At 43.0% G+C, this 25,846-nt stretch overlaps 2 protein-coding genes across 7 annotated transcripts in view; both read right to left on the reverse strand.

Moving 5' to 3' along the window:
- Positions 1-13,336, reverse strand: part of CHAF1B (chromatin assembly factor 1 subunit B) — a 28,311-nt gene extending 14,975 nt beyond the window's left edge. The window contains exons 1-9 of one of the 6 annotated variants that reach the window (XM_082393568.1): positions 13,226-13,336; positions 12,616-12,732; positions 12,339-12,533; positions 11,766-11,898; positions 9,952-10,069; positions 9,471-9,574; positions 5,866-5,962; positions 4,113-4,197; positions 2,600-2,693 (exon numbers count right to left, since the gene is read on the reverse strand). In XM_082393568.1, coding sequence (XP_082249694.1) covers positions 2,600-2,693; positions 4,113-4,197; positions 5,866-5,962; positions 9,471-9,574; positions 9,952-10,069; positions 11,766-11,898; positions 12,339-12,464 — 757 coding nt within the window. In that variant the 5' untranslated portion in view covers positions 12,465-12,533; positions 12,616-12,732; positions 13,226-13,336. Of the gene's footprint in view, positions 1-2,599; positions 2,694-4,112; positions 4,198-4,384; positions 4,524-5,865; positions 5,963-9,470; positions 9,575-9,951; positions 10,070-10,630; positions 10,959-11,765; positions 11,899-12,338; positions 12,534-12,615; positions 12,733-13,225 lie in introns of those variants that run through there. The other 5 variants (XM_082393567.1, XM_082393569.1, XM_082393570.1 and 2 more) reach the window with 5 other exon arrangements.
- A 3,516-nt stretch (positions 13,337-16,852) lies between these two features.
- MORC3 (MORC family CW-type zinc finger 3) overlaps positions 16,853-25,846 on the reverse strand; it is a 45,207-nt gene continuing 36,213 nt past the window's right edge. The window contains exon 15 of the mRNA XM_082393566.1: positions 16,853-23,943. Within this exon, the coding sequence (XP_082249692.1) occupies positions 23,790-23,943 (154 nt within the window). The 3' untranslated portion in view covers positions 16,853-23,789. The remainder of the gene's footprint in view (positions 23,944-25,846) is intronic.

A 25,846-nucleotide genomic window follows, 5' to 3' on the forward strand; every position in this document is an offset into this window, starting at 1 on the left:
ATAAAGGGATACCTACTGACGTCACATTAACTTGCGTTGCCTTGACTGTCGGGTTTCCGAACACCTCCCTGTGTGTGCCAATTTTGCACATAGATTTGCTCTTCTATGAGCCGCCTTTTTGTACCTTTCTCTCGTTTTTCTCTTTTGGGTTTTTCTCCTTTTGTCTTTTTGTTCTTCTTGCCAATTTGGAAGAGCCATTGTATATGATATCTGTTAGCGCTCTCTTTTCTGTACCATAACCATTATTTTCCAGTCCCATCATATGACTACTGATTTTGCTTACTGCGTCTTGTGCCATACAAAAGCTCTACACTCAAATACAGCAAAGTAGGTCTATCATTTAAGAGCTTCTGGGTTTCCAGTCTTAGTTTGGTCTTCCCCAGTCCTAGAATGTCCTCCTAGATTTTCTTGCAAGAGTTTTACATTTTTACCATTTTTAAGTATTGAATTCACCTGCAGTTTATTTTATTTATTTATTTTTAAGATATATTTATTTATTTATTGTTGGCTGCACTGGGTCTTTGTTCCTGCGCGCGGGCTTTCTCTAGTTGCGGCAAGCGGGGGCTACTCTTCACTGTGGTGCACGGGTTTCTCCTTGCAGTGGCTTCTCTTGTTGTGGAGCATGGGCTCTAGGTGTGTGGGCTTCAGTAGTTGTGGCACGTGGGCTCAGTAGTTGTGGCACGCAGGCTCAGTAGTTGTGGTGCACGGGCTTAGTTGGTCCGCGGCATGTGGGATCTTCCCAGACCAGGGCTCAAACCCGTGTCCCCTGCGTTGGCAGGTGGATTCTTAACCACTGCACCACCAAGGAAGCCCACCTGCAGTTTATATATAAGCTAAGAGTCCAATTTAATTTTTTTCCAGACAGCTGGACACTCCAGAACCATTCACTCAATAATCCATTCTTCCCACTGAAATACCACTCAGGTCACCTATCAAATTCCCTTTTATCCCAGAATCTATTTCTGGATTCTCTGTTCTGATCCACTAAGCTATATGTTTATTCCTATACCAATACCATACTGATTTGATAACAATAGCACTACAGAGTCTCTGACATTTAGACAGGCAAATGCCTGCTCAAGTATTATTCTTATCTTTCATACTTTTTTACTATTCTTTGCATTTACTCTCCTAAACAAATCCGAGATGTCATCCAATTAATTAAAAAACCAAAAAGCCGAAACAAACCAACAACAAAAAAAACCTTAAATGGGATCCTAATTGGAAATCAATTATCATGTTAATTTTTAGAACACGAAATCTATTTGTTCAGAACTTGTTTTATAACCATCAATAAGACCTTCTAGTCTTCTTCATAAAGGCTCTATGCCCTATTAAATTTCTTCCTATGCATTTCCATGTCTTCTGGGGTTTGCACTGTTATGAATGGAACAATTATCCTTTTCACATTTCTAAGTACTTATTCTACTGTAGCAGATACAGATTTTATGTATTTTACAATATCTAGCCACCTTATCAAATTCTTTTTTTTATTCTGATAGTATTTTTTAAATCTCTTGGATTTTCTAGAAACACAATCCTATCACAAAGTTTTATCTCTTCCAATCTCTGTAATTTCATTTCCTGCATTTATTAACACCACCAAGAATAATAATGGTGGTGGCAGATACCCATCTGGTACCCGATTTTAAATGAAAATATTTTTGGAGCTGCCATTTAGGAAAGGACCTGCTACTGAGTTTAGTAAACAAGTTTCAATATACTTAAGCAACTACTTACTCTTGGTCCTGGGACCCCCCCCTAGGCCAATGTCATTCTCACGTGTTCCCCAATGTCCTTTTACAGCCTAACCCACACATGTGTGTATGTTTCACACACTCTTGGGGTCTCCTCTGCCCAGCCTGGCAGGGACACTTAGTGGCAAACCTGACCTGTGCCCTCCCATTTGGCCCAGCCCTGGGTCATGTCATCGTATCATACTCAGGATGGTATCTGAGCCATGGAGAGCAGGGGACGGTCTCCTCTGAGACCATGTTGGCAATAGCACTGCCCTGGCCGATCCCGCTGGACTCAACCTCTCACCCTCCTGCCGACAATGACCCTGACGTGTCCTTGCTGATTCTGCTGACCTGTCAGACTTGACCACTACACTCCCACAAGTTATTCCAACCAGACTTGTCTGTGCCTAGACCCTGTCACAACAGGCTGCTTCATTATTGAGAATAAAAATGATAAAGGCACTTTATCATTAGCTTTAGAACGATGACCTCCATATACATGTCTAGGAAAAAGGCATTCATTAAAATTTTTTTAAAGTTGAATTTGCCTGCGGGAGTATGTTTATCACTCTAGTCTAGTGGCTCCCAAACTTGTCTGTACATTAAAATCACTGGAAATCTTTTTAAAATTCCAAAACCCAGACTACACACTCCAAACCAATTAAAACACAATCTCTGGGGGTGGGACCCAGGTACCAGCACTTTGTGAAGTTCTCTGGAGGTTTCAGTGTGTGGACAAGTTGGGGACCACTGCTTTCATCAGAATTCCCTGAGCTGCATAAAGCATCACAAAATCAGGAGCACAGACACCACCACTGCTGCTCTCACGCCCTTAGATCAAAAGCTTTGTTAAAACACACCTGGTGTGAGGAGCAAAGATCCATCAGGAGTGAAACTAAGTCTACGAAAGAATGATTTCATGCTGTCGTCATGGAACATCCGGTAACTTCTCGCCTGCGGCACACAGAGTCTAAACGTTATTCCAAACCTTCGCATTCACAATAAAGGCTTACCAATTCCTATTTTTTTCTTTGCATGTTGTCATTTCTTACTGACATAATAATAAGTGAAACTGAAATAAATTACATATCAAATAATCACACAAGTCTGCAAGGGCAATCACTCATGAACTGATCGCCCATTTTTGGTAAGGAAAGGTGTGTGTGTGTGTGTGTGTCTACGTGTTTGTGTGGTTCTATAATTATTATACAAATAACCCTCTGTAAGAGCACACACCACACTGTCAACAGTGGTTTGTCTGGGGAATGAGACCGGGAAAAGGCAGGAAGGTGACTAGGAGCCCTTTGCTTGTTATCTGTGTGTTTATATTTAGAATCTCCAACTGAATGAACCCTTTTTAAAAAGAAAATAGTAATCCTATCATCTTTTCAAACAACAGTTCCTGAACACCTGTGTGGAACAGTTTTCGCTACCATGCACTGACACTTTATGAACATTATGCATTTAATCCCCAACCAGCCATGACTCTCCTAACTACACAGGTGACCTCTCAGCGCCGGCCAGCTCACAGCCCACTCTGCCTTAACACGCTGTCCCAGGACTGGATTTGCACCTCATCTCTGCTTTGGTTTTTGTTGTTGTTGTTGTTGTTTGTTTGTTTTTAATTTTATTGAAGTATAGTTGATTTACAATGCTGTGTTAACTTCTACTGTACAGCAAAGTGACTCAGTTATACATGTATATATTCTTTTCCATATTCTTTTCCCTTCTGGCTTATCACAAGATACTGAATATAGTTCCCTGTGCTACACAGTAGGACCTTGTTGTTTATCTGCTTTGTTATAGTAACCAACTTGCTCCCTTTCACCTACTAGGATTAGAGTGCTATCTTCATTTGCCAGTTCTTTTAAAAATCAAAATCCTTTCCATTCCTGAGTACCAGCCCGATGGCCAGAGTCCCCCTCCACCTGCCAAGAAGGTGTATCGCCGCGGCTGGATCCACCTGCCTTCCTGTTGCCTAGTGCTGGGATCTTCCTAGTCAGTGGTTCCTGACCCTCGCTGCACCTCAGACCGCGGGGGCCCTGCCTGCCTCAAGCCAAGTGAATCACAGCTCTGGGGGTGGGGCCCAGGCACCCTTATTTTTACATGCTTCCCAGGTGACTCCATAGTTCAGCCAGGGTTGGAAACACCATCCTCCACCATCACCTCTCCCCTGGCCCCCAGACGTCCCCACCTCCATACAGGCCAGCCCAGACCACCACGCTGAGACTTGGTGGTCTGAGAGGAAGCCATACTGCAGTTCAGGTGTCGGGTCCTGGAAACCAGGGGTTTAGCTACGAGCGATGGAGGAGCTCACGACTTCCTAAGTCCCAGCAACAGTACGGCTAAGATGGAAGGTCAAACGTTTTGTACCTCTCCTTCAGCCCCTACTCCAGATGGCATCTTTGAGACGTTAAAGGCCACTCGTTTCTTCTGTGCGCTGTACACCCTCAGGGTCCTAAGTAAAGAAGAAAAGTCTGATTTATCTCTTCCAGTAAATGAATTATGTTTCACAGAGAAACGATCTATTACCAGAACTGAAGATTGCTTCAACAACTTTTGGCCTGCAAAACCACTGACCAATGACTTTCACACTTAACTGAATGACAGAGGCAAATATTAACAACCAAAAGGATATCACTAACCAAGTGGGGAAATATGTCATAATTTCATTCTTTATTGGACGTTTCAACTTGTCAATGGACATAAACTTGTAAGCCTGGCCCTGTTTTTCAGGTCTTGGACATCCGGCTCAGTGGCCATCTGTATGACTGCAGTGAGATTTATTTTGTGTGGAACGGTCTCGCCCTCAGGGATTTGCAAGAGTAAGGAAAACAGCAGCAAGTAAATTGGTTGTTGGTAATTCATATTATGCCCTGAGCTAATCAAATTGTTTCACTCCTGACTGCCTGAATAAAACACATATACCAGGGGACTTCCCTGGCGGTCCAGTGGTTAGGACTCTGTGCTTCCACTGAAGGGGGCACAGGTTCGATCCCTGGTCAGGGAACTAAGATCCCACAAGCCACTCGGCATGGCCACACAAAAAAACAAAAAACAAAAAAAACCACGTATACCAGAAAATAAATGACATTTGGAATGTTACAGGAGATTCTATGAAAAATGAACACCTCCTTAGTGCTTTCATTCCAGGGCCATTTGAAATTCAGTTTGTTATAGTTAAAAGTAGTTGGATAAACATTATAAAGGACCATTATGACTGGTGAGTGATATGCTTGGCACCTCTGGGTTGTTTTTTTTTTTTAATTTTTTGTTGCAGGAACGCAATTAAATTATTGTGTTTAGGGCTTCCCTGGTGGCACAGTGGTTAAGAATCCGCCTGCCCATACAGGGAACGTGGGTTCGAGCCCTGGTCCGGGAAGATCCCACATGCCGCAGAGCAACTAAGCCCGTGCACCACAACTACTGAGCCTGCGCTCTAGAGCCCGCGAGCCACAGCGACTGTAGCCCGCATGTCTAGAGCCCGTGCTCCGCGACAAGAGAAGCCACCGCAATGAGAAGCCCGCGCACCGCAACGAAGAGCAGCCCCCGCTCGCCGCAACTAGAGGAAGCCCAAGTGCAACAACGGAGACCCAACGCAGCCAAAAATAAATAAATAAATTTTAAAAATATATATTGTGTTTAAATGTACCAGTAAACACAGCAACAAGACCTCCTTTCAGAGAAGACAAAATATCTTATTTTCATATTAATTTAAATGGAGTTGTTAAAATCACTATAGCAGTAAACTCTAATCAAAAAAATGAAATAACTATCCAACCCTACCACTAGTTATCTCTTCTTGCTTAAGTCATATTTATAAAAGACTTTTTCTTTAAAAGTTTCCCAAGAAGTTTAAATTTAATTCAAAGCTATTTCTGCATTCATTCACCCACTCAATAAAGATTTATTAAGTACTAACTTCGTGTAAGGCTCTTGTCCTAATTAGTTGCCAATTTCTTATTATGTTGTAAGAATAGCAGTAAAACAAAATGCTTTATATGAAAGCAAGGATGAAAGAATCAAAGCCAGACTGTGGTTTACATTGGTTAAGCTGTAATAAAATACCTCTGAAGAAAATTTCAAGCAAACAGAGATGAAAACAAGTTGCCAAATACTAACTTACCTGTCACAGCTCAGGGTAGCAACATACTGACCCAAAGGATCCCAGGTTACTCCTTGTACATAACTTTTATGTTCATTAAAAATTGAGATCTTTTGTCCTACGAATAAAGCACACAACACACACATTACCAAAACCCACTAATGCACAAATGGTATAAACTACAGTTTAAGTGTTGTTCCTTTATGCCGTTCCATAATTCAGCAGTTGGTAACTGAGACTCTACCAAACTCCACGTCAGGCTCTGGGGACCAAAGATGACTTCACATGGCCCCTCCTCCCAGGGAGCTCACAGCTCATGGTGGGGACAGACCCACCACCAGGCATGCGCACTGTGACATGAGGCAGAGGAAGAGGGCAGCTAACAAAGCAGGGGGTGAGGTCGAGAAGGAGTGAGCTCAGAGTTCGGTTCTCCAGGTCAGGCACGATACAGGGTGCCGATGAGGGAAGAAGAAGGTATTCTGAGCAAATCCACGGGGTGAAAGTCAGTTTAGGCCTCTGGAGCAGTGACAAGTAGCCGAGACTGCTGGTGTGTGCAAGACCCTCGTGTGCAAGGAAAACGGTTCTGGGGGTTCGTGGTGTGGCTCAGAGCAACGCTGCGCTGGGAAGTGACCTGCATTATAAAGATGAAACTGAGGGTCGAAGAGAGCACAGAAAGTGTCACTAGTTAGGAGGTGACAGCAGACCAGGTGAGAGATGAGGGCCTGAACCAGAGCATTGTGACTAGGGATGGGAAAAGGGCTTTGGGGGAAACATTTAGAAGATAAAACCAGTAGCACACAGAGATTACCCGGATAAAAAGAGGAGGGAGTTAGGAAGCCTTGGCCAGTCTTAAAAAAACAAAACCCAGGGACTTCCCTGGCAGTCCAGTGGTTAAGACTCCGCACTTCCACTGCAAGGGGCGTGGGTTCGATCCCTGGTTGGGGAACTAAAATCCTACATGCCGCATGATGAGGCCAAAAAAAAAAAAAAACAAAAAACCCAAAACCTTCTTCTCTGGGGAGTGGTCTACACCCCGTCACTCACTCTCCCGACCTCCTCACCTCCCACTCACTCAACCCTCTGCCATGGGCTCCCGCTCCTCGCCTGCCCCACCCTGGCCCCGAAGTCGCCAGTGACCTGCCGGTGACTTTCGTGTGTAAAACACACTGCACAAATGTCAGGCTAACTTTCCTTCCCCCTCCCCTTCTTGAAGCCCTTTAGGGGAGTCTGCTGAGATTAAGGTGGCCAGGGGTGAAGAAGAAGGCTAAGGAGACCTACGGAGGTTTGCGGGAGCTGCCGGGGAGAACAGGAGTGGGATCGAACCTCGCAAGCAAAAGGGGTTGGGACCCCAGGACCCCATCTGAGGCTGGTGAGGATGAATTTGTAGCGGCCCAATCTGCAGGGTGGCCGGTTTGTGACCAGCTGTGCTTAGCCCGGGACCGAGAAACTGTCAGTATTGTAGCACCGATCCTGGGTTGGGGTTTTCTTGGTACGTCGGGTGGAAGAAAAGGGTCTATGTACGTAAATGATCCCTTTGGGGAGCAAACTGGATAGAGAAAATAAGAGGTCAGAGGGGCCGACAGAGCAGGAATCGAGAGGGCCTGGGGGACCTGAGGGCTCTAGGAAGGAAAGGAGCAGGTAGCAGAGGTGCTGAGGGGCCTGAAGGCGGCGGCTCTGGCAGGAGAGCAGGACGCCTGGCTAAGACGTCACTGTCAGAGCACTTAAGTGACAGGCCTTCAAAGAAGCCCAGCTACAGAATAGTGGGCTGACTGACAGGACAAGTGTGGACCAAGTGGGTGTTCTTTTTAAAGGGCCACCTTGAAGATTATGACTCAAACTTTGGAGGAACTCAGGTGATGGGCAGGAGAAGGAATCACAGCATGTGAACTTCCATACATAAAAATGTACTGACTTTAAACAATTTTGCCCACATTACACGTTAAGAAAAAAAAAAATGACGGAGGCCTAGGATGTAGTCTTGATTTCCACGCTCCTCAAAACCGCTCCTTCCCCCCACACCCCCTGCTACCTGCTGTGTTGTCCTAGGAGAGTTTGCCACATGCCATCCAAAGACATCTTTTTAAAACATAAGTAGGGGACTTCCCTGGTGGCCCAGTGGGTAAGACTCTGTGCTCCCAAGGCAGGGGGCCCGGGTTCGATCCCTGGTCGGGGAACTAGATCCCACATGCATGCCGCAACTAAGACCCGGCAGCCAAAATAAATACATAAATAAATGAATAAATATTTTTTAAAAAATAAGTAAAATCACATCAGTCTACTGCTTAAAACCCTTCAGTAGCATGTGGTCACACTTTGGTTACAATCTGAGACCCGACCCCTGTGGCCTGGACCCGCCACGCTCCAGCCTCAGGTCCTCCCTCCCTCCTGCTGCTGCCTTCCGTCGATTTCCTGTTCCTTGGACACAAGCAGCAGCTCCTGCCGCCGGGCCTCTGCACCGGCTGTTCCCATGAAATAATGCACACGGCTTGCTCCCCGGCTTCATTCCAGTCTCTGTTCAAACTCCACAAGCTCAGAGAAGCCTTCCCAGATCACCCTATCACTCCCGGACCCCTCAGCGCGCTATCACTTCCTGACATCATGCGTCTGTGTATCCGTCTGACACCCCACTAGGACGTAGCCACTGTATTCACGCATCCTCCAGCACCTGCAAGAGCGCCCAGCATGCTGGCAGTGTTCAAGCTCATTACAACGGGCTTCAGGGGGTGACGGCTGATGGAGTGTCCACGGACACTGAAATTATCCGACCCACGGCCAGATTTGGGAAAAAGGAGACAGTGACGCTGGTCCTCCACATTGCCGAGTGTCTGGGATTGATGAGAAAGAGCATGACAGAAATGAGGCAAGACAGAGGACGCTTCGGCTGGATCGCACAGAACTAAGAACAGAGGCCTTTACAGCGTGCATGAAAACTGGGCTGATGCAGTGCTGAGACCACAGGGGACGCCAATGCCGCTGCCTGACTCCTGACCTGGGCACTTGGGTTGCAGGAGAATCAGCAGATAAAGCAGAAGAGAAGAAGAGGTTTGGGAGAAGACATCAAGCTTGAGTACAGGCCAGCAGGAGGTAATAGTGGTCAGGCGTCAGCCACCACTGGCTTTTGGCATTTCACTGCTATTTTCATACTACAGTAACTTCTCACATGTTTATTGTCCCCTCAACTAGTGAACAGGTTCTTTCAAAGCAGTGAGGTGTCCTTGGCTTTCCTTGATGTCCCGAAATGGAAACCTGATCCCACCTACCCCAACATCGAGCATGCAGTGCCTCACTGATTATGACTTGCTAACTTCCCGAGATCCTAAGCTCCAGGGCGGCAGGGATCAGCCGAGTCCCGCCCCGCCGCCCCCGTCATGTCTGCATCCCCAGGCGTGTGGGGTCTACCTTGCTTTGGCACCAGCAACTCATGACACCACTGCTAAGCCTCATACATTCTGACTGAGCCCTTAAAAATGCAGTGGGTCCATGGCATATGGGGTTAATCCCTAACCCGTCATGCCAAACACCTATTTCAGTTCACTAAAAAAACTCTTCTGAAGCCTTTATAGGTCCAGCTTTTTAGACACTTAGAACAGTCCTTCCCCCGATAATAACAAAAACATATCAGCTACCTTTACTGACATCCCATATGATGGCCGTGTTATCCACAGAGGCAGAAGCCATTAAATTCCCATCGGTTGCCCAGCAAATATCATACACATCTTCTAAGTGGCCCCTAGAATCCAAAGAGGAGAAAAAGCAATTCTTGTCTCAAGGAGAGAAAAAATTGTCAAAAATTTAAAAGCAAACTCAGGGACCATACATTACAATAGGACTTTAGGAATTTCCACTAGAGCTATATTAGCTATAGCTATAAACTACTACCTTCAAGGATATTTGAATCTTTAAAATTGATTCAAGTGTACTAAGGAAAATTTTATAAGACAAACTAAGAAAATCCATTTTAATCATATTTTTATCTTTTAAACTATTCCCGTATTACTGTCTTGCATAAGTAAAAGTTTTAAGTGAGATATAAAAGTCAAAATGCACATCAGCTTAATGCCTTCAGGTGGTAAAGATGAATCCCTCCCAGGTCCCTCCTGAGGTTACCTCAGGGTTTTTACGACAGTCCAGTTCTCCTTGTTCAGCTGAGCCTCATCCTCGTCCTGAAAAGCAATCTGTTCTGGTTCCTTGTTGTCATTCACCTTCCACAGCAGAATGACAGCATCTGTGGAGCGAGTCAGTTAAAGATAAGCCACGCTTTACAAAGCATGGCTCCTTCGCTTCTGGATTTTTAGGGTATTAAATAATATCTATGTTGTTCAATAGACACTATGGCCACAAGGATTTACTTCTAAGAATTCGGGCAGGAAAAGCAAGTTTGCCTTCCGAACAAAAACTCCAAAATCAAACCCATACCAGATCAGAGCTATACAAGGTCACCTTAAACAGAAGTGTCCCCAGGCCGGCAAAACACTACTGCAAAGAGACTGACTACATTAACAAATCCACAGGCATAACCTGTAAGTGGCCGAATAGGGAAACAACAACAGAGGCACCAACGCAAGGGTTGGCAAATCATTCCTAGCTGTGTAACCTACGGCCAGTCACCTCCCATCTTGATGCCTCGGTCGCCTCACCCGTAAAATGAGGAGGCTAACAGGGCCTAGCTCATCAACTATCGTGAGGATTAAATGGTGCAAGTGCATAAAGCGCCTACCACACGATGCCCGGCACATGGTAAGCCCGTACATGTGTCAGCTGTTAACACCATGGACGTGTCAGATACCTTAGCGTGATGTCATCGATTGTCTGAGTCCTCTAGCTCCCCACGTTCTGACGCCACGCTCACCACATAACCTTCTGACCAAGACGTGGCTCCCCTTCGAGGAATGCCCGAAGGAGGAGAGTGAAGGAGCCGGTGGCGTGGACACACACGTGCTCTCCCTAAATTAACTGGAATCCCGGGAGCTTGGCTGAGATGAGACTGGCCCTGACGGACCGGCACTCGCCACGTGCTGACTGACTGACGGCAGGTTTCCAGGCCCTCGAGGCCAAAGGACTTGGGCTGCCCCATGCGGCCTCACAGAGGACGGCCCGCCAGCCTCCCCACTGCCCCCCGTGGTGCTGCCACTCCCCACCCCTCCCTCGACGGAAACACTGGACATCAGGGCACTGAATTCAACCAGGCTTCTCTTCCTCCTTCTGCAAACAACATCTGAGATTTCTTCTTTCTTTTTATTCTGACTTCTAGACTATGTTAGTTTTAGAGCATGATAAAAAGATTTACTTCTTCTGTATCATTTTATGCCATTTAAGCACAAGCAGAAAGGGAATTTCCTGGCGGTCCAGTGGTTAGGACTCCGCGCTTCCACTGCAGGGAGCACGGGTTCAATCCCCGGTCGGGGGACTAAGATCCCGCATACCGCGTGGCGCAGGCAAAAAATAAATAAATAAGTAAAAATAAGCACAAGCAGAAAATATGAACCAATCTACTCCCACCAAAGAAACATAATTTAGAGGGCTGTTTAGACAATACTCCCCAAGCCAATTAATTCGTTAATTACACAGAGACATGGAACTGGGGCTGTGATCACTTACAGATGCTAAACTGACAGCCAAACAAGGCCAGGCCAGTCGCCTTGGGACTTAGAATGGTAAGCACCTACCTACTTGTCTCCAGTCAGCCCAGTGGGAGCAAGTGGGAAAGGGGCCGTTTTCAAACAGGTCTTCCCAGTTTAAGCTTTGCATCCTCCACCCCTTCCCACTCCCCACAACATTATTTTACTAAACTATCTAAATGACAGATTGAGAGGGTCAAGCCACCTCTAAAGTAACAAAGTATTGTCTAGCTCAAATCTCACTCTTCAACATGAGACACATGGGTATCTGGTTTCTGGAGAATCTTGAAGTACAATACTCACCATCCCCTCCTGATGCTAAAATTTCTCCATTTGGAGAAAAACGCACGACATTGACAGCTTTGGTATGGCGAGCAAGATTGGACAAAAATTCAACAATGGCCTTTCCATCTGGTCCTTTTTCTACCTTCCAGATCTGCTGATACGAACACATTCATTCAGAGAAACGTAGAGCGAGCACGCACCATACTGTACCGACGAAAACACCACTATGCTGATTTTCAGAAAGAAAACTTAGTCTTTCTTTTGAAATGTAAGAGGAAGGAACTCCTATCTGAAACATAAACCTACAGTCCCATTGCCTCCCACCTCCTTCTAGTGCAAACTGTTTCCCAGGAGGAAACTGGCTCAGGGTTCTACAGCAATGGGCGTCCAGTGACATCACTCTAGGTAACAGGACCCCAGGAAGAAAGGTGCTCTCCTCTGCTTTCGTTGTTGACTCAAGGCCCTGAGAATTTAGCCCTCTGGCCTAGATAACTAAGTAGTGTGTGTCTGTTGACACTCATTATAAATAGAAGAGTGGAGAATGCTGCTTAGTAGTGCTTCCCTGGGCCTTTCTGCCTCGGCCCCATTTACCCTGACAGCGGTGTCCACCCCCGCGGAGGCCAGCCTGTGGATCCTCCCGGCGGCTCCGTGCTGGAAGTCCAGGCTGTACACTGGCTCCTTGTTATGCCAGGCGATCTCACAAGTGATGACTTTCATCCTCCTGAGTCTTCAAGGGTCAGAATACCGTTCCTCGGGGACCGTTCTTTCTCCAAAGACAGAGGAAAGCTGAAAATCGTCGGTAATGAGGTGAATATCATAGCAGGAACGATGTACTGAGCGCTTAGCAGGAGCCAGGAACTCTGCTAACCGTTAAAAACGCACGCTGCGTTGGGAGAGGATGTTACTGCTGACCTCTGACGTTAACACCCAGCAAGTTTCACCTAAAATGGTTCGCTGAGTCGTGGCTGTTCAGTTTATCCTCCTGCTACGTCCGGAAAAGCAAAATGGGATACCCGAGCAGAGGAAATCAAGGCACCGGGTCGGGCCTGGCTGGGCGCCCGCCCCCGCTTAGGGGAAGCTGCCTGGCGAGCCCGGAGAGCCGGGGGCGGGCCGCCTGGGGGAGTGGGCCGCGTGGGAGGGGGCTACCCGGGGGAAGGGGCCGGGGCCGCGGGGGAGGGGCTCTCTGGCGGGAGGAGGCCGCCCAGGGGAGGGGCCTGCCCGGAGAACGGACCGAGGCCGGAGGCGAGAAGGCAGCTCCCTTCCCGCCGCTCCGGACGGGGCGCTGGGCCCGGGAAGCCGGGACCGGACCTGGCTGGGAGGAGGCCGCTCGGGGCCGGGGCGGGGACCGGCCGCGCGGACGCGCGCTTCTAGGGAGCTATCCCGGGTCCTCGCGGCCGGCCCTCAGCGAGAGCCTCTCGCCCCCCAGGTCCGGCCGGGAAACCGCGGGGACGCGGAAGCCAGCGCGGGGGAAGCCTTACCTACAGGGACGCGGTCAGTCCCCGGGGCCGCCAGCTCCCGCCGCCGCGCGCGCCGGTTCCCGCGCGCTGCAGGCCCCGCCTCCGCGTGGGCGGGACTCCCGAGACTCCGCCTCCGCGTGGGCGGGACTCCCTGGAGGCCCCGCCCCGCCGCAGAGGATGGTCCAGCGCCGCGAGTCCTGCGAATCTGGGCTGGCTCCCGCGGGTTTATTAATTCCGTGCGGACAGATGCACAGGTGGAAGAAAGGGGGAGTCCATCGATTCATTCGTTCAATCACTTATTCCCTTGTTAATTCATTCTTTTAGCAAACATTTACTGAGCATCCGCTATATGCGGAACCCTGTGCCGGCCCTGGATACACAGTGGAGAGCGAAGCTGACTCAGACTTACCCTCAATAGAATTTACAGTCCGGTAAAAGGAAAAGAAGAGCCGTCCTGTAGGACAGGTGGGGAGGCTGTAACTCTTGAGACCCGCCCAAGACTACCAAGTCTTTCACTGGTGCAGCGAATATTTGACAGCTGTAACCTGTATCAGGCCCCCGTTTTGGTCACTGGTGTTTCAAACATAAATAAACCACAGAAACGGTCTTCGGGCTTCCTGTCATGTACACAAAAAATTATAATTAAAAAATAAAGTGAAAAGGAGTATGAAAGGAACAATGTGCTCTTACAGTTCTGAGTACGAGGTTATTTTGAATTTGAAGGCTCAAAGAAGTTTGAAGAGAAGGAGGCATTTAAAGTGGGCTTCAAGTGATAGAGTTTCGGATGAGCAGCTCTGGGAAATGAGAATTGAAGGTAAAGAAACTCACCGTTGACAATAGAGGCACAAAGGAGGAGCAATGGGACCTGGCAATGAATGGGAAAGGATGGATGGCTCAATGACCCAGAAGCCTTTGGACATGAATAAGCAGGTCATATGCACATAAGTTTCAAAGGCAGTTTCAATTCTCCTTCTAAATTAACTGGAATCCTGGTTGCATACATTACTCTGGGAGCTTCCCTGAGATGAGATTGGCCCGGGTAAATGGACAATCTCCTTGTGCTGACTAACAGCAGATTTCTGGGCCTTCAAGGCCAAGGGGCTTTGTAAAATGAGTGCTACCCTGTGCAACCTTGCAGAAGACAGCTTGCCAGCCTCCCCTAGGTGACTCTCCCACTCCCCACTTTTCCCCTCCTCTCTCTCTCTGGATATCTTGGCCCTGAATTCAACCAGGTCTCTTCCTCCTTTTGCAAACAAAAACTGAGATTTTGGTTTTTTATATATTTTTAAGATATATATTGGCTCTAGATCATTTTGGAGAATTCAAAACTATGTGATTGTTCAGTACCTGGATTGCTTACAATATACCTCAGTTAGCAGATGTGAGATGTGGTTACAGACACTTTTTAAGAACAGAATTTAACATTTTAAAGTGAGGTTGTAAATCAGAAGGCAGAAATAGATGCAGCAGGCCTTTTGAAATGGGATAATTTTCCAAATGTGACATTTTATCTGTGAGTTTCCCAGAGGCCAGGAAAAAAATCCCTTGTGATGCATAGCCTTAATTGATCAAAGGAACATACAGGTTCATCTGAGGAGCCAATTCTTCCTGGCTTTTTAAAAAAATTTTTCTTTCAGCATTTTTAGGAAAAAGAATTGACATGGATTCTTATATAAATGCTGGTTGATGCTTGTAGCTGGTTTCATGAAAGGTATAGAAATTGTCTACAGATGGATGTCTCATGTTGACAAACATGACAGGAGGCTCCTTAAGCCTGTTTTCTACAGAAAGCTAGGATAATGTAATCCAGATATATAGTTTTTAGATGTTCTCTCGAGTCATGGCTAGGATTTCGAGAACTTGGACTGGGAATGACTAATATGTACTCTGATTGTTTGAAAAGCACACATAAGAGAAAAAAAAAAAAAAAGGAAAATCCCACTCCTAGGTATGTACCAAAAAGAATTAAAAGTAAAAGCAAGGACGCAATTAGATATTTATACAACAGTGTTCATAGCAGCATTAATAGCAAAAAGTGGAACCAAACTAAATGTCCATGGACGGATGAATGGATAAATGAAATATGGTACATACATACAATGGAATATCATTCAGCCTTAAAATGGAATGAAACTGATATATGCAACAAGATGGATGAACCTTAAAAACATTATGCAAAGTGAAATAAGCCAGACACAAAAGAACAAATATGGGGACTTCCCTGGTGGTGCAGTGGTTAAGAATCTGCCTGCCAATGCAGGGGATATGGGTTCGAGCCCTGGTCTGGGAAGATCCCACATGCCATGGAGGAACTAGTCCTGTGCACCACAACTACTGAAGTCCGCGTGCCAAGAGCCTGTGCTCCACAACAAAAGAAGCCACCACAGTGAGTAGCCCCCGCTCGCTGCACCTAGAGAAAGCCCGCACGCAGCAACAAAGAACCAACACAACCAAAATTAAATAAATTAAAAATAAAAAGAACAAATATGTTATGATTCCACTTATATGAGGTACCTAGAATAAGCAAATTCGTAGAGACAGAAAGTAGAGGCCACCAGGGGGGCAGGTGGGAATGAGGAGTTATTGTTTAGTGGATAGAGTTTATTTGAGATGATGAAAAAGTTCTGGAAATGGATAGTGGTGATAGTTGCCCAACAATGTGAATGTACTTAATGCCACTGAATCATACACTTAAAAATGCTAAAATGATAAATTTTATGTAATGTATATATTTCCACAATAAAAAAATTAATGAGTTAATATTTACAACACACACACACACAAAAATATTACCGGAGGGATAAGTTAATGGGGATATAGATAAGACAAGATTGACCGTGAGTTGGAAATTGTTGAAGCTGAGTGATGGGTACACATGAGTTCATTATAATAGTTTCTCTATTTTTTAAAAAAAATTTTATTGGAGCACAGTTGGTTTACAATGTTATGTTAGTTTCAGGTGTACAGCAAAGTGAATCAGTTATAGATATATCCACTTTGTTAGATTTTTCTCCCATATAGGCCATTACAGAGTATTGAATAGAGTTCCCTGTTCTATACAGTAGGTCCTTATTAGTTATCTATTTTATATATAGTAGTGTGTATATGTCACTCCCAATCTCCCAATTTATCCCTCCCCCCTGCCACTTTACCCCCTGGTAACCATGTTTGTTTTCTGCATTTGTATCTCTATTTCTGTTTTGTACATAAGTTCATTTGTACCCTTTTGTAGATTCCACATATAAGCAATATCATATGATACGTCTCTCTCTGACTTACTACTTCACTCAGTATGACAATCTCTAGGTCCATCCATGTTGCTGCAAATGGCATTATTTCGTTCTTTTTTATGGCTGAGTAATATTCCACAGTATATATGTACCACATCTTCTTTATCCATTCCTCTGTTGATGGACATTTAGGTTGCTTCCATGTCCTGGCTATTGTTAATAGTGCTGCAGTGAACAGTTTCTCTACTTTTGTATGCAATTGAAAATTCCCGTTATAGAGGGAATTCCCTGGCTGTCCAGTGGTTAGGACTCCAAGCTTCCACTGCTGGGGGTCCCGGTTCAATCCCCAGTCGGGAAACTAAGATCCCGCAAGCCACCTGCCGTGCCAAAAAATTTTTTAAAAAAAAGAAAGTAAAAAAAAATTCCCTTTATAGAGCTTAAAATATCTGAAACTGAAAAAAATCAATTTAAGAACACAGTAAATTAGTGGGAAATGAGAAACTACTGGTTAAAGTGATGACGGTGAATATGGTGTATAATACTATTATCATATACTTTATATAACATAATTATATGTAAGTATTATAATAATATGTAATGATTTTTATTATTGTCCTAGACCCCTGTAATTCTCTGCCCAGGAAAAGAGGTAACAGGTATAGTTAGTTATGTCAGACTGCGTCTCTTCTCTGGCTGTCAGCTGGTTAGACAACTCACACTGTAAAGTCACACAGCAAGTTGGGAAGAGCGCTTTCTAGCATCTCAGATGTCTGCATGAACACCACAGTTTCACAGATACTCCACCAAGGGAATCGCAAAAACATGGGACAACTGCCTATCCAGAAAAAAGAAAATGAAAAGCCCACATCAAATTACTTCCAGTCAGCCCTGCTTCGGATCACAGTACAAACTTTCAAAACACAGGCCACACGGTTCAAACTACAGGCCGCAGTTTTCAACAGCACTTAACAGGAATGAGGAGGACTGATGACTCATGTACTCTGTACATCTAAAGCACCGTCACACTTCGCTATGAAGATACAGCTGAACTCTGGATAATATTTGCATAATTGAAGACACTCATAACCTGAATATTAGCCAAGTTGGGGTAAAAAGCTCTTTTGAGTCTATTCTATATATCATTACCATAATGAGTCCTGACTGCTTTGCAAGAAATTAATACTGAACCTTGAGGTTAAACTTGTTTTACATGTTTGAAACAGGTAACTGTATTTACTCAGCCCATTCTTATTAGAATGCCTGTGTAGGAAATTTACTTGTGACTCACACTCCAGTTTTATAATGGTTAATTCATTCTCTATGACCACACTCACCTAAAAACTTCACCTGCATTTGAATGGCTTGAATTTACCAAGACTTGTCTTCACAGGTCTTGACTTTCTCCCTAGAGGCCAGTATATGTAAATTAACTTCATGATCACAAAATTAATGCTAAAAAAGCAGTGCATATATATTTTCCTCTATGCCAAGTGGATGGATATTAATGGCATTCTTTTTGTGAGCCGTGACCAATGTCCCAAAGACAAATACAGGGACTTCCCTGGTGGCACATTGATTAGGAATCCACCTGCCAACGCAGGGGACGCGGGTTCGAGCCCTGGTCCGGGAAGATCCCACATGCCACGGAGCAGCTAAGCCTGTACGCCACAACTACTGAGCCTGTGCTCTAGAGCCAGCGAGCCACAACTACTGAAGCCCCCATGCTTAGAGCCTGTGCTCTGCAAAAAGAGAAGCCACTGCAATGAGAAGCCCGCGCACCGCAACGAAGAGTAGCCCCTGCTCACCGCAACTAGAGAAAGCCCGCGTGCAGCAATGAAGACCCAACGCAGCCAAAAATAAATAAATAAAATAAATCTATAAAAAAACAAAAAGACAAATACAGTTGACCCTTGAACAACACGGGTTTGAACTGGATGGGTTCACTTATATGCAGATTTTTTTCAATATATTGGAAACTTGGGGGGAGATTACGACGATTTAAAAATGCAGATAAGGGCTTCCCTGTTGGCGCAGTGGTTAAGAATCCGCCTGTCAATGCAGGGGACACGGGTTCGAGCCCTGGTCTGGGAAGATGCCACATGCCGCGGAGCAACTAAGCCCATGCGCAACAACTACTGAGCCTGCGCTCTAGAGCCCATGAGACACAACTACTGAAGCCTGTGTGCCTAGAGCCCGTGCTCTGCAACAGAAGGCACCGCAATAAGAAACCCATGCACGGCAACGAAGAGTAGCCCCTGCTCGCCATGACTAGAGAAAGACTGCGTGCAGCAACGAAGACTCAATGCAGCCAAAAATAAATAAATAAAAAATAATAAAAAAAATAAAAATGCAGATGAAGTGCATAACCTAGAAATATCTAAAAATTTAAGAAAAAGCTGGGGGGAGGGTTAAATTAGGTGATTGGCATCAACATATACACACTGCTATATATAAAATGGATAATCAACAAGGACCTACTGTATAGCACAGGGAGCTATAGTAATATTTTGTAATAACCTATAAGTGAAGAATCTGAAAAGATATATATAACTGAATCACTGTGCTGTACACCTGAAACATGACACTGTACATCATTTATACTTCAAAAAATATATATAATAAAATGCACGATTTCATGTAATAAACAAACATAGAAAAATTTAGGTATATCATGAATGCATAGAATATATGTAGATACTAGTCTGTCCTTACATAGGTATAAGGTGAGTGATACTTAATATAAAATTAATGTAAGTTTCCTGTTTTATAACTTTGCTTTCAAAGGATTACATTACCATACAGTATGCTTCTCTCGTAACTGGAGAAACTGCATATCATCACAGGTAAGAGGTTTTTAAAAAAATGTAACGTTTCCAATACTGTATTAAGCATGTAACTGTAGGGACTTCCCTGGTGGTCCAGTGGTAAAGAATCCGCCTTGCAATGCAGGGGACATGGGTTCGATCCCTGGTCAGGGAACTAAGATCCCACATGCCACGGGGCAACTAAGCCAGCATGCCACAACTACTGAGCTCACGCACCTCAACTAGAGCCTGCATGCTGCAAACTACAGAGCCCATGCGCCACAACTACAGAAGAGAAAACCCACACACCACAGCTAGAGAGAAGCCCGCGCGCTGCAACAAAGAACATAGCCAAAAAAAAAAATTTATAACGGGCTTCCCTGGTGGCGCAGTGGTTAATAATCCGCCTGCCAATGCAGGGAACATGCGTTTGAGCCCTGGTCCGGGAAGAACCCACATGCCGCAGAGCAACTAAGCCCGTGCACCACTACTGAGCCTGCACGCTAGAGTCTGTGAGCCACAACTACTGAGCCCATGTGCCACAGCTACTGAAACCCGCGTGCCTAGAGCCTGTGCTCCGCAACAAGAGAAGCCACCGCAATGAGAAGCCTGCACACCGCAACCAAGAGTAACTCCTGCTCGCCACAACTAGGGAAAGCCCGCACGCAGCAACGAAGACCCAATGCAGCCAAAAATAAATTTTAAAAAATTTTATAACGATTAGTGTATAGGCTAGGCAACCGTGAAGCAATTGTATTGATTACACTAGGCTACCAAAAAGCAATCATATTCCTTGCTGCTTCTTCATTACCAGTGCATGAATCATTATACCTGTAAATAAATTTTTTTCACATTACCTTTTCATTTTCAATGGGTACACATAACATCTAGTGTTGTCTATCATTTAAGACAATACAGATGTACACACTGAGATGGTCCATCTTGTAAACAGACGACGAATTTGGCAGTACAGTACTGCATTTTCCTTATGATTCTCTAACAATTTTTCTCTAGCTTACTTCATTCTAGGAATACAGTAAATGATACCTGTAACATAGACAAAACATGTTAATTGACTGTTCATTGTTGTAAGGCTTCCGGTCAACAGTTATTAGTAACTTTGGGGGAGTCAAAAGTTATACGTGGATTTTTGACTAAATGGGGGTCGGAACCCACAAGCCCCAAGTTGTTCAAGGGGCAGCCTCATATAAAAAGACACGAATCCAGTGGGTCTCTCACTCCATTCCAATGAGTCTATGTGACACTGTGCAAAGTAAGACTGAACCAACTTCTGAAAGCTAGGAGTTGTCTGGGTAGTGTTTGTGGCCACATTAACAGGCATTTAGCTTCTTTAAAGCAATAAACCAAAGAACCCAACAGAAAAGAATAGGCAGAGAATATGACAGGGTACTCAGAAAAAAGGAATTAAAATGGCCAATAAAACATATGAAAACATGTTCAACCTGAGACAAAGAAGTGCAAGCTGCCATTTTCCCACATATCAGTAAGTTTGATGGAGATAGGAAAAAACACACTCATACATCTATTTGTCATAGGAGTATAAATACTCGCAACCATTTTTGGATGGTGACATTTATTAAGATAAACACGGCATACACTCTTTGACCTATCAGTATTCACTACAAGGTATTTACATTCTGGATATGCTTTAAAAAGTATGTGTGGTGGGTATTTTCACAGCAGCATTTTTTGTAGTAATATCAAAAGATAAGAAATAAATGAGGGCTGGGAGCATATTCATGTCATAAAATGCTACTAAAGCTGTTCAAGAGTAATATGGAAATGTTACCAATTATATGGTGTGATACCTGTGTAGATTTGATACAAATATATAATCAAATATAAAGATACAAAATTTAATATAAACTGAATGCATATATATATGAATGTGTGTATGTATGCAGCTAATATTTTCTGGAAGGACACAAGAAAACACCTTTCACTTTATACCATTCTGTTGTATTTACATTTCTAACTTGGGCATCAACTCTGCTTCGCTCTCCCTGTCCTTGCTTACCCTAGTGAGAAAGTGGTCATGCAGATCCTGAGTTTGTTTCAGGAACCACTTGAGTTCAACACTTACAAAATTCATCAGTGGAGGGTATAGATCAATAGCTCTCAGCTCTGACGGTGCGCTGGGAAGCCTTAAAATAAAGAAGCCTGACAGTTTGGTCCAACCCCCAAAACTCTTAATTAGTACGAGGTGCATCCTCACACTGGGATTCCTAAGAACCGCCCAAGTGATTCTAAAATGCAGCCAGTGAGTGTTAAGAACCATCAGTACATATTACTTTAATTATTCCTCCATGACAAATAACGACCTAATGGGCTGTATGATAGCACGAATCAAGTGTCTGAGACCATGGGCAGAGTCACCAGCACCTCCTGCCCACATTAGGAACTTGAGGCCCAAATAAAGGCCACATCCATATGCCACGCCTCTCCTACTGTGTGAAAATTAGCTTTTACTGATTTTGTGGTCTTGGCTGAGGTCCTGTTTGTAGGGACTGTGGACTATTCTGGTTTACGTCCTCACATTGTTTTTAAGTTTTAAATAATTAGTTTAAGCCACACTATCCTCCCCCACACTAGCCTTTGAACAAATTTAACTTAACAAAAAAAGATAGGTATCGCTACCTCAACAGATGACATGAAAGCCCATGTACGTTCTTCTGTTAAATTTGCTAGCCACAAAGTCATATCTTGGCAATATTTTCTTAAAAAGTGAATATTAGGTAAGTATTTCCAAAGAATCGATTTAGCAAGCAAGTTTCTCTAGTTCTATGGTTAACTTTGCCATTAAGCCAGTTAACAGCCATATAAAATATGTATTTTTGCAAGAATATAGCTGACCAAAAGGAAGGGAAAAATAGCAAATTCCAGAAATAAGTGCTACATAAATATTCACAAACTTAGACATGCTATACACAGCTGCTATCATTTAGGCAAGGTTTCTTTAGATTAAATGACTTACACAAATAAAGTTTGAGTGTAAAATGCACGCACACACTCTCAAGGTAAGCCCAGTCTTGGAGCCTTAATCGAAGTAAATATAACTTCTAAATTTTTAGAAGTTATATCTTCTAAATATAACTTCTAATAAATATAGTAAAATGAGCTCAACTTGAGGGTCTTAACACACAATCTTACTTTTCAAAATATAACTTGAATACAGAATTCCTTAAAAGTAGTATCTGAAGTGTGAGCCATCATATATATTTTTATTTTATTACAAGATATTTTAAAATTTGAGCAGATACAACTGTGACAGAAAACCAGCTTCATACCAAAAATACACTTTCAATTACTTTATCAAGCAAATAAAAATTTCATTTATTTGCTTTTTCTAGTAGTTAATGTACAGTAAAAATTTAATATTGTACAAGACAGACATGTAATTAAGCATACAAAAGGAACATGTATTCAATGTTCAGAAACAAAAGTAAAAATAAATAGCAATGATAAAACTTTGAAAAAAATAATGCACATTTTAATTGTGGAAAATATGATTCTTAATTATATATACAGTTATACTTAATAGAAAGCCATCTCTTTATAATTGCACAAAACACGGGACCAGTAAAGCATAATTTTTATGGCATGTAATACTATAATCCTAGGTTGTTTGTTGCTTAACTCCAGGATATAAACACTTAGGTATGTAATATAATAAAAGGTATGCAGTACTGTTGGAGAAAGATTGTCTTCCTCAACTCATATTAACCTGTAGTAATCCTACAAAAGGCTGTACAGGAAATTTCACAAAAAGAAATATTGAACAATTATTGTGCCCACTCCATGCGGACTAAGCAGCCAAAAATGGGCTTCAAAGTAAATGTGGTGGGGCATTTAATATTTTTATACTAAAAATCATTATTTTTTTCTGTAAAAACACTTTGTGTTTAATAACCATGATCTGCAATCTCAGCACACAAAAAAAAATCCTGGCAAAATGGATGGAGTTGCCGCTTACTTTATTTTCATGAATAAAATATTTCAGGAGATAAGAATTTATAGAAAAGAAACATTAATGCTCAATTACTTACAACTTATCAGGAGTGTTATTCCATTTTTAAAAATCCTGTTTTAAACTTCTCTGTAAGAAAATCAAAGGTAACATTTCCATTTTATTATGGCACAGCCCTCAAGTCAGAGAAAAGTACATTTTGGGGAACCAGAAAAGACTGCACAAAGGTTAGGGGCAACCTGAAAACCTCTTGGTGAAAAACACTTGAGTCCTCTAGGGTAATAAAAAAATATGTGTGACTTAATTATAAATATTTACATTTCAAAGCAGAATCATGAGATAGCTATGTAGCTGCTCAATACCAATGATTCACAGGCATTTCAAAAGGTGTGATAATGTGTCCACAATATTTGTGTCCACACTTGAATGCATAGAATACAGAAAAGATTATGGTTCTTCAGCCTGTTCCATATCATATCTATAACAAAGTTGCTTAAATTTTGAAAGCTATACAACCAGAAAGACGGAGCAAATATATTTTATTATCTCACAAAAAATACACTTTAAGTACTACTGATTTCACTCATTTGCTCGACAACTTGTCCTAAGATCTCATCAACTACATCAACATCGTAATTCACTTGCTGAAGATCGAGATCAGGTACAATCATGGCCAGGAGCTGTCCTACGTTAACTCGAAGAGATCGAAGTTTGAGGCTGCAAATACAAACATTACACCTATTAGACAAACATTATAACAATACAGTTTAATATTCAGGTAGGCCTTAAAATTTAAGGGAAACATTAAAATGGAATCTCTGTAGAATGATATACAAACTAAATGAAAAGCAAAACTTCCTCAAGAGAACTAGATTTAACAATTCATTTAACTTAATAATTCATAATTTAATAACTAACTATAATATTTATCTGTTGGTAAGTAGAGTGTTTCATAACACTTAGCAGCTCTGTTTGGTTCCAACTAATACAATTTTAATTCAAGATTGGAGAAAAGATGAACTGGTAAAATACATAAATTACAAGATGTTATTTACAATTGAAAATCTTGTTATCACCTGGAAAACAATAATGATACACTAGTGAGAACACTGGTCTAAGAATAAGAATGTGTCACTTTGAATTTCAGCTTCCTTTTGAGCAAAGTAAATTGAATTGTTCCCTAAAACATGTTCTATGAGATATAAAAGGAAAAAGAAATGGTCCTGTGGTCAAATAAGCTTACACAACTTTGGGTTAAATAATGGTAAAAAAGACTTTTTAAAATGCAGGATTTCTGGGACTTCCCTGGTGGCGCAGTGGATAGGACTCTGCACTCCCAATGCAGGGGGCCTGGGTTCAAACCCTGGTCAGGGAACTAGATCCCACATGCATGCCGCAACTAAGGAGCCAGCGAGCTGCAACTGAGGAGCCCTGGAGCAGCAACTAAGGAGCCCACTTGCTGCAACAAAGGCCCAGTGCAACCAAATAAATATTAAAAAAAAAAAAAAAAGCCTTTTAAAAAAATAAAATGCAGGATTTCTCTGAACCTATCACATGCTAAAGTTCACTAACTATCCGTTTTACTATGCATTTATTATAAACACTGAGAAACCCTGGATTAAATTATCATTATCATTCCTTCCGTTTTCTATACTGTATCTATCTGAATATCCACATTCTAGACTTCAAATTTCTACAACTACACAGCAAGCAGTCTTTGCGTCGAAGATTGAGACGCCTGGGTCAAGAGGATGTCACAGTTGTTTTTGTTCTGCCCCCTCCCAAAATATAAGAAGTCTACATTTAGTTTAGATACTGATCTTTCTAGGGTGGAAATCTCTGAAGGAGCGAGCTGCTCATCCTTGGGTTGACAACGCATAAAAATGTGATTTTAAATATGTTTTTTGTGAGCTTATGTTAAGATTCCATTGGACCTTTGATAAAATTTTACATCATCCCCATACCAGCTGTTTTTTGTCCAAGCTTTCCCACTCATCTTCAATCAGAGGCCCATTTCTATACAAAAAATTAAAAAAGACCAGTATGACCCTACAACCATCTCTGACCTATCCTATCCTTTAAGTCTTTTGACTGTCCTGGCTAATTCCTCCTCTCTACAGGACATACCACAGATCCCTATTTTAGTACACAGAACAGGACTGAGAGAAATATTGTGAGCTCCATATGCAATTTTAAATATTCAAATAGCCACATTAAAAAGTAAAATGAAACAATAAATTTTAGTTACATATAAAATATCACTTCATCATATAACCAAAATATTGAGGCATTTTATTTATTTATTTATTTTTTCATACCAGGGCGTCAAAATCCAGCATGTATTTTATACTTAAAGCACATCTCAATTCAGACTAGCTAGATTTAAAGTGTCAGTGGCCAAATGTGGCTATACTGTCTTGGAAAGCGCAGGTCTAAAAGATCATCAGTTACTCAAAGTTTAGTGTGCAAGTGAATCATCTGGGAGATTGTTTAAAAGTTTCCAATTTAATAAACTGCACTGTGGTCCAAGATCTGCATTTTTACAAGCACCACAGATGCTTGTGGTTCCCATTTTCAGAAACACCAGTTGGGATTTTTTTTTTCTGACCCCTTGCCCCCC

The sequence above is a fragment of the Balaenoptera borealis genome (genome assembly GCF_965194805.1).
Source record: "Balaenoptera borealis genome assembly, chromosome: 5".
NCBI lineage: Eukaryota > Metazoa > Chordata > Mammalia > Artiodactyla > Balaenopteridae > Balaenoptera > Balaenoptera borealis.